The 16521-nt window shown below is 38.0% G+C and overlaps 1 protein-coding gene across 1 annotated transcript in view; it reads left to right on the forward strand.

Moving 5' to 3' along the window:
• Positions 1–16521, forward strand: part of KLHL2 (kelch like family member 2) — a 61125-nt gene that overhangs the window by 29169 nt on the left and 15435 nt on the right. Inside the window, exon 5 of the mRNA XM_075709191.1 lies at positions 8481–8643. Coding sequence (XP_075565306.1) covers positions 8481–8643 — 163 coding nt within the window. The remainder of the gene's footprint in view (positions 1–8480; positions 8644–16521) is intronic.

The raw sequence follows: 16521 nt of genomic DNA on the forward strand, positions 1-16521 counted from the left end.
CCTCAGTCCCCCCCAATGTCGTCTTTCATTCTTTAGGAAACATAGCCTGTGAACATTTTGATTCTTTTGTCAGCATTTTACATCTTTAGTATGAGGGAATATTTTAAAAATATTTCTGTGATAGTAATCTTTGGTATAACCAAACTCAGTGTGTCTGTCAGTGGGGTCTGAGACTGGGGGTGGTCTGGTACCGAAGGTGTGAGATGTTACAGGTAAATCCTATAGCTGAAGCACATTAGCTAAAAGTATCAGCTGATACAGCGATTCTTTATGTGGGTCAGCCTTTACAGAAAGATCGAAGACCATATAGTGTGAGTTATGTTATCCTGCCTACTTAATTTTTTCAGCTTCTTTTAATCCTTCTGCAGGGGAGCTTTGTATATTATTTGACTGGCTAGCACTTCAGATCCCATAGTTAAAGAATAAATTGCCCAGTTTCTGAATGACAAAATAGCAGCAGTAAGTGGCTTTGTTCAGACTCTAGTTAGTCTCATTTAAATTATCCTGTCCCTAAGAAAATATGAAGGTAATTTTATGCAGCTGTATAATCTTATAAGCACTGATTTACAGTATGATGGATTCTGAGCTTTCATTTTAGATGTCTTATTGTACATATAAATTCAGTGACCAAACTTCAAATCAAAAACTGTGTTTCTATCAAATCAAAATGTCTACGATTTTTTGCACTGAAAGAAAAATCTAAAATTCGAACTAAAATTATTTTAGGTTCAAGAATGTTTCACTCCAAGTGAGACAATGTTTCAGTTCTATTTCCAGTATCTTTTAACAGAAGAAGAGGATATGAAAGGCTAAGCTCATGACTGTTAACAAAAATAACCATCAGAATAGAAAATCTATCTGTCTCTCTTGTGTGGAGGCTTAAGCCAAAATGTGGTTATGTGGTGGTTAGGGCACTGTTCTGGTAGAGAAAATGTAGGAGAACCCTCAAGCAAAACAAGACTGCATGGTTCTCCCTTGTAGACCGGATAGACACCATTAATTATAGTGTGTTACTTGATTAAAGTGACCCTTCTGTTACTTTATTTGCTTTGTGAATCTTGTTTCTGCACTTCAGCAACCCCCAACTGTATCCCAAATTCATCCCAAAACTTCCACACCCACCCCCTTCAAAAACCCCAAGAAAACAACCACCTCCACCCCAAATGTTTTAACTAATAATTAGTAGTTCATTCAGATTAATCTTCTAAAGTGGTATCTCTTCTAAAGCCATTTTTTGAGCAAATCAGGTGCTTCCTATAAATTGCATGTCACTGTAACTGAAGTGGACTCCTAAGTACAGATTATAATGCTGCCTAAAAAGCAGGTATGTAGAACAGTTACTTTTTCCCTACACTCCATTTTAATGTCACGCTGCTTTCCAAGTGGGGAGCTGCTTAGTACTTTGTAGATAGTGTCAGTCATTCAAAATATCACATTATGATTGTTTGCCTGTTTTCAACTGAGCGCTCAATGAATTTGTGTCTAGTACTAAGGGAATGTGAAGGAATAGGACTGGATCTTGATTAGCAGTCTGATTCCTTCCTCTGATATTATAAAGCTGCCACCCACACCTAATTTTTAATTGGGTGATTAATTAAGCTGAAGGATAAATTTATACATCCAAGTCTTCACATAGCCTATAAAGTTAAGGATGTTAAAATACCTAAAAGGTATATTTTATAAGAGACACGGTATCACGTTCTAAACTTACAGCTCATGCACATCTTTAGATCCAGTGCAGCATCTTATTTGTGTGTATTTTCATACTGGAACAGTGCACTTAACTTGCACATATTGTTCATATAGAAATGCTAGCAGGGTTGAATTTTCCAAAATTGGAACTTCTGCAAGTGTTAAAATATTTGTATCTATTTTAGTGTTTTTGTGTGCATACTCCCAAATAGCATAATTTCAATGCAGTGCTGAATGATTTCACTAGAAGTTAGACTACACTTCAGTTACAAACCACAGTTTTAATTACAGCACAGATGCATGTAGATGAGAATAAAAAAATAAGGCAATTCGGATGATCTTTGACCACTATTTTCATTTCCTTCTTCTTTATGCTATGATAGTATAAACAGCAAGTGAAGGAGTTTAGTTTGCTGAAATCATTACTTAAACCTTAGAAGTAGAGGTTAAACTTTACTGTATTTCCTCAAGATTTCTTTTATGACAGGTATTAACATAACTGCTGCTCTCTAAAATTGATTTAATTTTAATGTCATAACTGAAAATATGGAATATCTTCCATTAGCAAGGATGTAACTTGCTCTCCTGTGTGCTTCTATGTTGCATTGTATTGTGCTTGAATTCTCACACATCTGCTTTCCTAGGTTAGTCTCTTCCTAATGTTACAGATTTTTTTTTTCCCCTTCATGTGATAAAGAATGAAATTTTTCTATTTTAGCACATTATTCAATTCTCTTGGCATATGCTGCTTTGATTTTTATTGGCTTATTTGCTTGCAAAGTCATGTTCTGAGAAATTTTCATTTTGTTTATGCTGAGGGATCTGTTCCCAAAACCTGCAATAGGTTCTTTCATTATTTTCATATTTGCATTGTACTCATCTTGATGCGTTGTTGGTGGGTATCAATTTGAATTTGGGAAGAATTCATGACAGAAATCTTAAAGAAATTCCAGGAAATTTAAAAATAGTGGAGATGAAAATATTGACTTACCCATCTTCATACTGCAGGTAGCACCATATGTTCTGGCTAGGAGAATCTATCAGTACAAAGAGGAGTGCAAAGATGATAGCATGAATTGATATAAAATTACTGAATCTAATTGATTTAAATCAGCAGGCAGAAAGATTTAATAAACTTAAATTTTACTTTGAATTGAACTTTTTAAAAGCAGGTCCAGTCAAAGCAGGTTGAGGGGCCTGTCCACTGAATTTTTAGTATCTTCAAGTGTGGAGATTCTGCAGCTTCTTGGGGCAACCTGTTCCAGGGCTTAACCACCCTCATGGTTTTAAAACAAAGAAACAAACAAAAAAACCCAAAACAACACCACACAAAATAACAAAAAACCACCTAACCCTTTTTTCCCAATCACATTTTCCTGTGTTCCCACTTGCCTCTTGTCCTACTGCTATGCATCTTTGAGAACAGTCTGGTTCAGTCTTCTCTACCCACCCATTAGATAGTTGTGGACAGTAATAAGATCTCCCCTTTGTCTTCTCTTTTATGGCTGAACAAATTTGGTTTTCTTAGCCTCTCCTTGTAATATTCTACAACCCTCTGATCATCTTGGTGGCTCCTTCCACTGGACTTGCTCCTCCATTCTCAACTAGCAAGACAGGTGCTAAAAGATTGCATTGCATAAAATGGTACCAACTGTGGGAGCAAGGGGCTGTGTGAAGGCAAGTGTAGCACTGAACTTTGTGAAGTGAATATACTGTGAAAGGATGCCTGTTAAGTCATCTAGCAGCTTTCAGGTAGGATGAACTCCCTTGTCTGGTGTGGAGGCACTCTGGGGCAGCTTCTCTGACCAGCTGTTTCTAGATAGTCCATGAGAAGGGTTTAATGTTTTATATAAAATTTACTTATTTGAAGATACTTGGTGCTACATGTATGCTATGTTTTGATGTAGCAGAGAGGTACAGCAATATACTGAAATCACAACACAAGCAAAATATAGCAATTGCAATATATATTTGGATCACCATGCAAAAGTGCTTCCTGTTACCGGTCTCTGTATGCCCACTGTCAGGATGTTGGGCATCCCCAGTTCACTAGGAAGGAATATGTGGGATAAAACCAGCTCAAGTCTGTTGCTCTCTTCATAGTTCCATCTGTTGGTTGTTCACTTTTTTTTTTTATACTTTGTGTTGGGCTGAGCCACATATACACCTCTCCCCCCGTGCTGGTCCAGCTAGCTGGTGTCCTGGTTTCAGCTGGGACAGAGTTAATTTTCTTCCTGGTAGCTGGCACAGTGCTGTGGTTTGGAGTTAGGATGAGAAGAATGTTGATAACATGCTGATGTTTTAGTTGTTGCTAAGTACTGCTTATGCTAGTCAAGGACTTTCCAGCTTCCCATGCTCTGCCAGGTGCACAAGAAACTGGGAGGGGGCACAGCCAGAATAGTTGATCCAAACTGGCCAAAGGGCTGTTCCATACCATATGACGTCATGCAGAGTATAGAAACTGGGGGGAGTTGGCTGGGGGGCAGCAATCACTGCTCGGGAACTGGCTGGGTATCGGTTGGCAGGTGGTGAGCAATTGCATTGTGCATCACTTGCTTTGTATATTATTATTATTATTGTTATTATTTCTACTACTGTTTTACTTTATTTCAATTATTAAACTGTTCTTATCTCAACCCGGGAGTGTTTCTCACTTTTAGTCTCCAATTCTCTCCCCCATCCCATTGGGGCAGGGGGAGTGAGTGAGCAGCTGCGTGGTACTGAGTTGCTTGCTGGGGCTAAACCATGACACTGGGGAAGACATTACACTCTACTAATTACCTCAGAGAAGGATGTTTACACAATCCGATGATTCAGTGGTACAGCCGTATATCTAAAAAAAAAAAAAAAGGTTATCCTCCAGTCCCCCTTGTATTGAGATAAGTTCAGTTTTCTTTACACTACTTGGTGCTCATTCCTTACATTTCTTCCCTGAGTTCATCTCCTCTGAGCCTTCTTCCATTGTAGAGGCTTGTTGGTCAGTCACACAGGCTAGATCTCCCTGAGACTGTTGTAAACGGGTTCCTTGTGAACTGATGGGTCACACATAACTGGAGAGCTGCTTGCCTGTACCGGCTGCTCCTCGCCTCAGAGCTCAATATGCGTGTGTTTTGGTCACATGAGGTAAATATGTCCAGCTGCACAAGGGTGAACAGAGTCATGATGCTGCCTGGGAAAAAAAAGAGGGAGAAAAGCTTCAGGCAACATCAGTACCCTCAGCCCTCAACATACTCCTGGCATGTACCTGCAGGACCACAAGAGAGGACAGCAGCCTCAAATATGGGCTGATGATCTAGCCAAGTTATTTTGAAGGGCTGGAATGTACTCCAGTGAAAACAGCACCCAAGTTTAAGGCCTTAAGTGATCCCTCCTGACTATGCAGGTGGCCCTGCAGGTGGATTTTAAAACAAATTTAGTGTGGACTTGGTAGTGTAGGTTAATGGTTGGACTGGATGATCTTAAAGGTCTTTTCCAACCTAAACGATTCTATGATTCTATTCTATTCTATGAAATACTTGTACCTGGTCACAGTCCTTTTTTTCTCAGTGGAGTTGGAAAGGTGTATTTGGCATGGTGGGTGCACACAGCTTTGGGAATAGGGCTGTCACTTCAGGAAGGAGAAGCAGGAGGAGATAACCAGGGAATAGTCTTCAAAGACTTGTAAGGGTTAAATGATCTGCTCTAGGAAATGTATCAGTCATTCCAAGATTCATCACCATGGCTTTGACACGAAAAATAGAATATGTAATTTCTTACTTGCCATCTGTAATAATAATCTGTTCCGTTTCTTTGATTAGAAAAACAACAACCGCTGTGATGAGGGTACGTTTTCATAGAATAAGCAATGGGAGATTTTTTTTTTCCCCTCTGCATTTCTTGCAGTACAAAGCAGTATGCATATTAATTTTTGATCTTTAAAGGAAAGTTAGGGTACCCTCTACTGGCTATTTTTGGAAATAAATGTGAGCTATAGCCTACCAGTTTGTAGTTAGCAGCAGTTAAACTTAATCTCTACTGCAGTTTTAATATAGGTTTTTTTAATGGGTTTGAGAGGAGTTTGCCCCCCCCGCCCCCCGGCTTCAGCAGAGCGAAGCGGCCTGTGATGAAACTGTATTTTTAAACGCAGGTTGTTACAGCTTCCAGGTTAACAGTTCTATAGGTACAAATGGAAATAGCTAGATGTCATCACAGCTCTTGTTGCCTAGTAACCAAAGCCCAACGTATAATTTCAATGTGATACATTTGATGCACTTTGCCTCTCTTTTCCTTTTTAGTTAGCAGAGTACACATAAATATATTTAGATTTAAATGTCTTATTGTCTGGTAAGTAAAATGTATTGAAATCTGTAGCTTTACAAATTCAATTACCGTGATTTCAGAGCTGATTTAAATTTCCCATAATGAAGAGTGATCTTATACTTCTTGTAACATTGCTTTACGTTCATATGAGTGAGCAAGCGTCTCAGTGTGACTGTTTTGTGCATACAAATCTTAAATTCTTTTCTGCACACCATTCTCAAATTTCACCTTTCCATTTCGTTTCCCAAGTTGATAATTTTACACATTTTTCTACTGAATCCATTTAAGCAGTCACGGATTGTTCTCAGAGCAGTCAAGGATTGTTCTCAGAGTTATTTGCTTGACTATACTGATAACACGCCTATGATTATCTAGGACTGTGTTTGAATTAGTTACTGAAGTTGTAAGCAGGTGTGAAGTGTTTGCTTCACTGGGACCCAAGTTGTGTAATCAAATACTTGCAGTAGATTTCTAGCCCTGATTTTTAGTCTCTAATTTCATATCTTATCCTAAAATTCACTATCAAATGAATTATCCACTTGCTGTTATAACTAATCATGCTGTAGTTCTAGTACTAGAAAATGTATTACTAATATTATCTTCACATTTTCAAAAACATATGCTAAAATAAAATTAGCTCACTGTACTGTTTTAACCTTGGATTAGTAACCTTTAAGCTTACTAAATTTGTTTTGAATTGTGTGACTATCTGACAGTTGTGCTTATTGCATACAGAACATCTCCATTTATTTTGTTAGGCTTATTTGATATTTTCAAGGATTACCTAAGATTTAAACTAGTTTTCAGTTATTTTGCATAGCAGCGGTCTGTGTATCTCAGTGCAATCACATTTGTGCTTTTCCTTCATTGCTCTTTCATTAACAGTTGATACAAACTCTTGTTAAATACATGATCTTTCTTTTTTGCTGTCTACATTGATAGCCAAATGTGTAAAACGGAGGCTATAGTGGATTATTGCTTCAAATTAGGGATTAATATCTTGAGGAACAGAAAGACAGTTTTCAAGCAGGCTTCACATATAGCAGGCTGAAGGGAGAGGAAAAGCCATACATAGTAGAAGCAGGACCAAAAAATGAAGTTTTAAGCAGACATTAGCTTTACAAGGTTGTAACACCTGAAGTCCTTTTTGGTTTAGTTTGGGTCATAATTGCTAGTTTTATTTCAAGAAAAAAATCTAAAGAGTAAACAATAACAGTAGCTCTTCAGAAACCAAGTAGGTAGATGCTTACAGAGATGATGGCAAATATTTGATTCTACAGACAGTTACTAAGACTAAAATGTCTTCTCAAGAGCAATAATGTAGAAGTATATTCTGCAGCTTTCATGTGGTGTTACACAGTTTTCTAAATAGTTTTACTCTGCTCTTTTCTTCTAGTTTTCTTCTTGTTTGACTCTCTTTAGTTCTGCCCAAGCAATCGTTTAAATGAAAAACAAACATTAACAAAAGTAGGGCAGCCATTGTCTTTGGTGTATTTTTTGCTTGCTTATTGTTGATGCAGTCCTATAGTATATGTTTTCTCTATATGTAAGGGAACAGTTGCAAGACTTCCATGTTAAAATCTTGCCTGTTGTCATCCACTGAAGATGCAAACTAATGTTAATTTCACACTTTATGTTCTAAAGTAGAAGTCTCATTAAAATAACTGTCAAAGCTACAGAAAATGAAAATATTGTGAAGAAGAAATTACAGAAAGCAGTATGGAATTTCGCTCAAAGGCACAATTATAGTTCACGTAAATCTCATGTTTAAGTTTTAATGGGCAAATAAAATGTATGTTATCAGTTTTTAAAATTCTTTACTTCTTGCTTGCTTTGTGAAAGTTGAAGGATAAATATGTCATTTATGCTAATTCATTACTGATATGGATTATTAATGAGTTACAGAATATTTTATATGCTCAGGCTTTTAAATGCCTGCATTGTCATTCTTCCAAGAAGGTCACAGACTTCTTTGGAAGCTGAATTGATTCCTTACTGGAATCAGTTGCATAAAGATGCTTATTATTGATGCTAAAAAATGGTACAATGTCCAGTGCTTGCATGCAAGCAAGATTTACATAATCTATCATGGTCTAGAAAACTTTAATTTAAAGAAATACCTAATGCTGAAGGTTTGGAAATGAGATATAATTATGGAGTGTTGGGAACAGTAAGAAGGGAACTTGTGAATGAATGTTGGGAAGAGGTTTGCATGAAGTGTGAGAATTACAATCTGTGGAATGATTTCCCAGTGAACACAGTGGTAGAAATGTTGCTTGTTATTTTAAATCTTAAATGGTATTTGCAGGGAGGTAAAAGCATGTTAGTGTTGGGCTTTAAGTTCTTCAGTTGCATAATGCTGGAATTTTCCTCTCTTTTAGTCTTTTAATTTTTTAATGGATTATTTTGTTTTATTTATTAATATTGAGAATACTCTTGTATAAGCTCAGAATTGAATTGGGATATTAACCACCTGTTGCTTCTTACAGGTACTGCTCCCAGCAGCTGGTCTCTTGCAACTGCAGGATGTGAAAAGGACTTGCTGTGAATTTTTGGAATCCCAGCTTCATCCTATCAACTGCTTGGGGATTCGTGCTTTTGCTGACATGCATGCATGCACAGATCTCTTGAACAAGGCCAACACGTATGCAGGCAAGTTATCATTGGTATAGAATATAGCTTGATATCTGTGTGTGTGGGTACACACACATGGGTTCCATGCATAGCCAACCCCACCCAGAGGAAACCGAATTTCATCCAGGATATTGCAGACATGTTATCTTCTGATGAAGAGTGCATTTGATATGAATGTCTTTAAGAGAAATAAAGTCTCCTGGCTGGAACATCATTATGATAAGCACAAAGGGGCAGCACCTTCATGGCCTATCAGGGCCATATAGAGTCCAAGCAATTTGTAATCTAGAAAGAAGCTAGTTTGCTGTTTAAAATTTTGCACCATGACTTAGGGGAGGAAATCAGGAAAGAAGAATTAAAATTCTGGCAACTGCCGCAAGCCAAAGTCTGTAGGAAGTACACTGGGGAAGAAAGAAGATGAGGGCGTGGGAGGGGCTATCTGTAGCCCCTGTACTGCACTGGCTAAGAAGCAAGAATCATACCATGAGTATTGTGTTATCAACTTGTCTTCTGAAAATCCTACTCACCTAGCCTAAGACTTGACATTTGCTACTAGAAAGGTTATGTGTAGTCTCCTTCTTCTGTTTTGACACAAAGTAGATAGAGGTGCATCTTCTAACTAACCGTATAGCTCAACCAACAAAATTCTACTTTCCTTGTAAAAAGCACTTGCAATTGGATTATTTCTCGGGTTTTTTTCTGAAAAAGATGTTCATGGAACTCTTGATTTTATTACTAGAAGTACATTGTCGTTGTCATCTTAAAGACTGTGTTCCTCGTATCTATAAGTGGACTGGCTCATAGTAAGGCTTGACATTTTTGAAAATTAGGTTCTTGTTTTGCTTGCTGTTGTGAATGAAAAAACAATTCTGATTCTGTGGTGAAGTAACAGTAGTGTTGTGGGGGGGGGACAAGGGAGAATAATTATTCCCTTTTTCTTGATGCTGGTGAGGCCTCAGGTGGAAAAATGCTGAACCAAACTTTAAGACAGATGCAAACAGGCTGAAGTGAATCCAAGGGAAGTTGAACATGAACATGTTAAGAAAACAGACTGACCTATGACAAAGACTGTGAGAGAAGAGTTTCAGTCAAGAAACTAAAAGGCTAGGAGGATGAGAAGGAATGCAAATCTTCCTGTGCGTAAAAATGACTGAGAATGAGTAAGCTTAACTTCCGAGGTATTTCTAAAGTTGTTTCATATATTAAGGAAAATGTAAAAGTAACACAGATCAAGCAAGCTGTCTGTGGAAGTTATGGACCCTCCACTGTTACGCAGCTGTAAAAAAAGCCTGGTTAGACTAACTTCTGATTTAGGCTGATCATGTCTGTGTGCAAAACTTAGATGATTTGAAGTTCTTTCTAGCTTACATTTCTATGATGCTGTGAAGACTAAAATCCTTTTTTTTTTTTTTCCTTTATATTCCAACATTTTTCTGGTGTTGGAAACTACAGTTTCCGAGAAAGTATTACTAAATTGGTAATTTTTAACATCATGGATTAAAACTTTGTTTGACTGCTTTTGATGCCAAGACAGGTTGCATAATGTAGATTACTAAAAAGTAAATGAAACATTGTGTAAGCTTGTAAGTTTGTAGCATAATACTGTAACCAAAACTAAGGCTTTTAATTTGTTCAAGTAGCAAGGATCTTACTGTTCTTTTGTGTGTAGAGTGCCTTGGGGTCTTGATGTTTGAGTCATAGAATCATAGAATCGTTTAGGTTGGAAAAGACCTTTACGATCATCCAGTCCAACCATTAACCTACACTACCAAGTCTACTCTAAGCCAATCAAGGGTAGACTAGACTAAACCATGTCCCAAAGTGCCACATCTACCCGCTTTTTGAACACTTCCAGGGATGGTGACTCCACCACCTCTCTGGGCAGCCTGGTCCAATGCTTGATCACCCTTTCCGTAAAGAAATTTTTCCTAATTTCCAACCTAAACCTCCCTTGGTGCAGCTTGAGCCCATCTCCTCTTGTCCTGTCGCTAACTACTTGGGAGAAGAGACCAACACCCACCTCACTACAACCTCCTTTCAGGTAGTTGTAGAGAGCGATAAGGTCTCCCCTCAGCCTCCTCTTTTCCAGGCTAAACAACCCCAGTTCCCTCAGCCGCTCCTCATAAGGCCTGTGCTCCAGACCCTTCACCAGCCTCGTTGCCCTTCTCTGAACACGCTCCAGCACCTCAATGTCTTGACTGTCAAGACTGAAGATGTTACACTGAGGAATTACTTCTTAATAGAAGCTTTCTGTAGTGAAAAAGATCCTCCTCTTTTATAGGGTTTAACTTACTAGCCAGCAAAGTAGTGAATTTTGATTAGAGCTTTGGCAGTGAATATTCAGATTAGGACAAATTTGTTTGGAAATTCAGAAATCGCAGGTTGTCGGAGGTTGAGAGTGACTCTCAGGTATGCTTCCTTACATGCAGCTTGCACTATCTGCCCAGACACAGATCTTTCCCTGTCTCTTGGGGGGTTTCATTTCTACTTCAGGTTCAGCAAAACTGAATTGTTTTCCATCTAATCAAGTTTCCCTTCTCCCTGTCTTCCTCTGTCAGTGCTGACTTCAGTGTTCTCCCAGTCATTCAGGTTCATAAACTTGGCAACTTTAACTGTCCTCCACCATTTTCTCTCAACTACTCAGTTGCGTGTTCCTCTATTTTGTTTCCTCCCTCCCTACCAAATCTGCTCTACATCATGTTTCCCTTTTGCTGCAGTGTAAATCTCTGCCATAACTTCCTCTCTGTTTGCTAAGGTCATTTTACTGCCTTTGCAATATTCCTTTTCCCCCCTGGATGAAATTTCAACCTCTCATCCTTGGCTTTTCCAGTTCAACAGAATTACCCTCACTTGAATCTTAATGTCATATCTCTCTCTCTCCTACTTTTGTGCTTGGAACTAACCTTCTCTTTCCTCCATAACCACACTGCCTTCCATTTCTGTAAAATTCCTCCAGAAAGCACTTTCCTCATCTGTGCGTCCCTTTTTGTCATCATATTCTTGAAGTCCTGCTGGCCCGTACCATGAGCTGCCAGCTCAACTCCTACTGTGTTTTTGCTGTATCTGTGTTGTGAATTTTAAAGCAATGCACACTCTGTTCTTATTCTTGAGATAAATGTGCTATGCATAGTCAGGGTGTGAGCTACTTCATTGCATTACGCTCTCTGTGCTGCCTTCCTTAATCCCTAGCATTCTGTCAGGCTTAGTATGAGAGCAATACAGAAAAGAGAATTAAAAATGAAATATCCCGATAACGCTGTGGAAAAAATTCATACAATTGTATTGCTTTTCATAACTTTTCTAAAATGTACAGTGACCAATTAGCATTATTAACAATGAGTTAAAACTGAAGATTTTTCTGAAATAGAGCACTAAGTGCTTCAGTTCTTGTGTCTAGGTCCAAATAATAGGCTTTTTATTGCCTTGAGTAATTTTAGACCTCATAAAAAGAAGGATTTTCATGAATGGTTTGTTGCCTTAATTCCTAGAAAATCTGTTTTCCAGTATAGGTTTTTTTTTTTTAACCCACTTCCAGGAGATTATAGTATCTCTATCAAGAATGCATGTTTCAGCAAAAAAACAGAAATGCAGCAAATTCATATGATTAGGTGTCTGTCAACAGAATCCTTGGTTGCTGACTTAACTATGAAACTGAGGTATACAAATCAGTCATACTCAGAAGTTTTTAGTCTAGTGAAATTGTATTGAAATTATTTATATATCTATCAATTTAAAAAATTCAAAAGCTATTCAGGTTGTTTTTGAAAGTACTGGCTTTTGTAATGCATACCTTATTCAAGAAGTTCTAATGTGTATGTGTCTGAATGACTTTGTGTAACTGTATTTAGACTATTATGCAAAAAGTTTTAATTAAATCTTTTGTCTTTGAGTGATATAATATCAAATCCAAAAAGCGATTATATTTTTGACCTTTTATGCAATAGGAAGCAAGGCATACAGTTATTAACTAGAGTTAACGTTCAGATATTTAATGTTTTAGGGAATACATTTAGATATCGTGGTTGCTTAATTTTGAATTTTAAATTATTTTTTCCAACTTCTATTCTGACTCTGCCTTAACTTCTAAACTAGTTCAGTTACTTCTAAACAATCTTTGTTCAATTCAGTAGTTGAAGCTAATATTTGTATAGATTACTCTCTAGAAATATAAAATCTAAGACCCTGGCAAGACCTTGAGTGCAATGTTAAATGTATTTGAGAGCACAGGAGCTGTGACCACCTTGTAACCTTCCCTCTCTGGGTCATTTTATTCAGGCATCCTTTGCTGTGCTCAGAGAGACTCTGCAAGCAGGATGCAGACAAGTGAAAAGGAGAAGGAAGCTATCTGTTGGTCCTAGCTTGGACTTGCAAGCTACTGGGCTGAGCACCAGCATGCTCAGTACTCCTGGTAAAAGCGCCCATGGAGGAAGGGTTAGCTTTCATTTCTCCTTGGAATGGGCTGATCATCAGTCTTGCTGGATTTTCTGTCTGCTGACTCCCTGGTTTTCTTCTGTACAGTTTTATACCTTTTCAGGTCTATGTTTTTCTTCTTGAATTTTCAAGCTTCTTACTGCCTGTACCTCAGCCATCATATGTTCTTTTTCCCCCATTCTTATCTCAAATGTCTCTTTGTACTTTGTCAAGGCTCTTTCTTACACGAGCAGAAAATTTTCTCAAAAGTCTGAGCCAAAGATATATGGCTGTGCCATTTAAGAATTAGGCCTTGTATCACTGACATCTGAACCCCCAGGAGCAGACATTTCGGGATTAAGGCTCCAGAAACTAGAATGAGCACAGAAGGGGCTTATTAGATTGAAAAAGCAGTGAAAATACTTCCCTGCTAGAGAAAATGAAAAGCATTTGGATGCTTAACTTCTCGCAGTCTTTTTGTTACACTTGCTATTTTATATTTAGGAGAAAGGGGTAGGGAGATACTTCTGCTAATAGACAATGATACCATAAAAACAAATGGATGCCGATGTAAATCAGAAGTTATTAGAACAGTGAAACTCGGGAACTTCCCTCCAGTGGGAGTGAAAACCCAGATTTCATTAAAATTGGAGCTTCGTAATCCTATGGTGGGGTTGGTCCTCCTGTAGCAGAGTGTGAGACTTCTATAATTTAGGAGAATCATTTACATGTATCTATGATGCCTATGGAGAGATCTGAAAATAGTGGACAATTGATACAGACTACTTGGAATGAGCTTCTGTTGCAATTAAACTTTCAGAGATGCTACCTGTTCTCATGATGTTCCTGAAGGCAGCCCTGCTTCGGCTCTTGTCACACTTGCACAGTTAGGGACTGCGTACAGCTGAGGCCTCTCATCCTTCTTGTGTGAGGATTCCTACGAAGAGTATGTGGCATGAGCGCTGCTAGTCTGTCCTCAGGTTTAGTCTGAGATACCTCTTACGTAGTCTTAGAGGATGTTAAAAAGATAACATTTTTTCCTAAGAATATGGTGCATTTCATAGTTTTTGTAATGTTATGTACAACCTGAAGATAGATTGGTAAAGCCTTTTAATGAAGACGGGTATGTCATCTTGGAGTAGAGACACACTTGCTCAGTGCTTAGGCCTTGACATATTTCTTAGTTATAACCAAAGAATAATAATGTACTTCCACTCACCACACAGGCCAGTACGGGGTTTGGAAACATTGGCTTACCTGTGGAAGAAGTGTCTTTTGAGGACCACCTTTACACAGCAAACCTTTCTGGCTTTTAGCATCATGCTGAGGAGATGTTGAAGGAACTTTTTTTAGGGAATCTTAGCATGTGTTGTGAAGCAGGGATTGCTGTGTTGTACTTAACTGTGGGATACAGCGTTCCTGGTTCTGATGCTCTGAGTCTAAAACTTTGAGCCCTGACTAGACTTGGAAGTATGCATGTCTTCTGTAGACTATTCTTGTGTACATTCGTATGCATGAGATTGAAAGGATGTAGTTAGCAGAATCGTTCTTACGATTCTATTCTGAGTAGCAACGGCTGTAGCTATGCTTCCGATACCTTGGCTGCTGTGAATTTCATGGTGTTCTCAAGCAGTTATTTAAGCATAAAATTGACAAGTAAATCAGATTTTTAAAAAAACTTGACTCTGCGATGTTTAGCTTCTGCTGGTTCTCCAACTGGCAGAGCTTGTATCTATCCCTCTGTAATAAGGCTGGGGTTCCTGCTTGACCAGTGCCTTATGTTAGGCCATTAGCAAAGACCTTTTGTCCCAAGCCAAAAAAAAAAAAAATCACAATGCGACACGGTGAACTGGAGCAATAATTTTAAAAACTAATTATTGCTAAATATTTTTGTTTCATCTGCTTGAGAAATTGTCATTGTTCTTTTAAGTGAATGTACAGCTTAGATCTTTCCAAGCTCCCATGCTCTGCATTGCTCTAAACCAAGAGGTTATCTGTTCAGAAAGAAGCTACATTTCTAGAAAGTTCCAGCTGGTTTTATAGCATTATCACATCAGAAAGATGCAGGTACTCCATTTAGTTTATAAAAAGTATCATCATCTTTTTTGTGGAATAGAAATAGTTGGCCTAAATCAGACAAAAGACACTTATGAGACTTGATATATTTGATTGTGATATTTTGTTTCATCCACTAATATACATTGGATTACTGTCATGAAAAGATCTAGGGAATATGAGGGAGTTTTCCCTTTTTTCCAGCTGCAGCCTCTGGTACTGATAAGTTCTGGCCATGTTTTTCATACATGTTAATGTGGCTTCGGGAAGATCTTTGGGAGGAGATCTCTGAAAGTGTATAAAATGTTAAAAAGATTTCTGGAAATGGATATTAAGTGTCATCAGCTACTGGAACACCTCAGAAAAATGTTAGAAAATGACCAAAGCCTATTAATAATGGAACAGAAGTTTAAGCAGTCTTCAACAATGTCATACACAGAAACAAACACTGACAACAGCCACTGGGATAAAACAAAAAGGAGAAGATGGGTTACAGGCTTTTATTTTTGGCCACCATGATTCTCTGAAAGGTTTTTAATCTGAGGGAACTTCAGCAGACCTTTGCTTCTGTATTTGTTTATTCCACTTAGTAAAGGCAATTAAGCCAGAGAAGGTCTGACTGTAGGTATATGAGTGAAATAGTGTTTGTAAATTAATCCACAAATAATTATAGCGTAAAATGACCTGTGCGGATTTCACATGTAGCTTTTCTTCCTATGTAATTGCAAAATATAAAGTTAGTGTCAATATCTTTATGGCCAGCAAGACTATGTGCCATTTGGATAGAAGAGGTAGGTCAAGTGCTTACTGCTGCTGTGTGTATATATAATACACATCTCCAGACTCATAATGAAAAATACCAAAAGGGGTACATCTACAGCTCCTATTATCTTCCTGTGCTCTCCATTACTGGCATTGTTTATTGTACTTCCAAAGATTTTGTTACTAGCCCCTTTCTTGTTGTTAATACCTTCCTTTTTGTCTTTTTAGTTTATCCCTGAAGCTGAAGTCCCATCCTAGTGGTACAGGGCAGACAAGGACAGATCTTCAGCTATTTGGATAGAAACGGTCTCTATTGGTTGCAAAAATATGAAAATCTGTTTTTCATATGCAATTGGAACAGATATTTTACAAATGTCCTAAAATGGAAGGGATTTTTTTTTTTTAAAGGCAGATTTTAGTTTTGATAATAAAGAAATAGGATTCTACTTGCTTAGGAAGTAGGAATTTGGGAGCCAAGCCTCCGCAGCTCGTAAGCCAGCTTGTTTCCAGGCTGCCCGACTCTGGAGCCAGCTGGCTTCAATGTCTGGGTAAAGTGGCAAGAAGTGGGGCAGGATTCCAATACGAATTTGTCAAAGTTGCACACTGTGTGGGAAATTCTGATTTGGAAAAAAAAAAAAAGTATTTTATTCTCTCATGAAAACTTCCAGC

The sequence above is a fragment of the Pelecanus crispus genome, chromosome 4, assembly GCF_030463565.1.
Source record: "Pelecanus crispus isolate bPelCri1 chromosome 4, bPelCri1.pri, whole genome shotgun sequence".
Taxonomy (NCBI): Eukaryota; Metazoa; Chordata; class Aves; order Pelecaniformes; family Pelecanidae; genus Pelecanus; species Pelecanus crispus.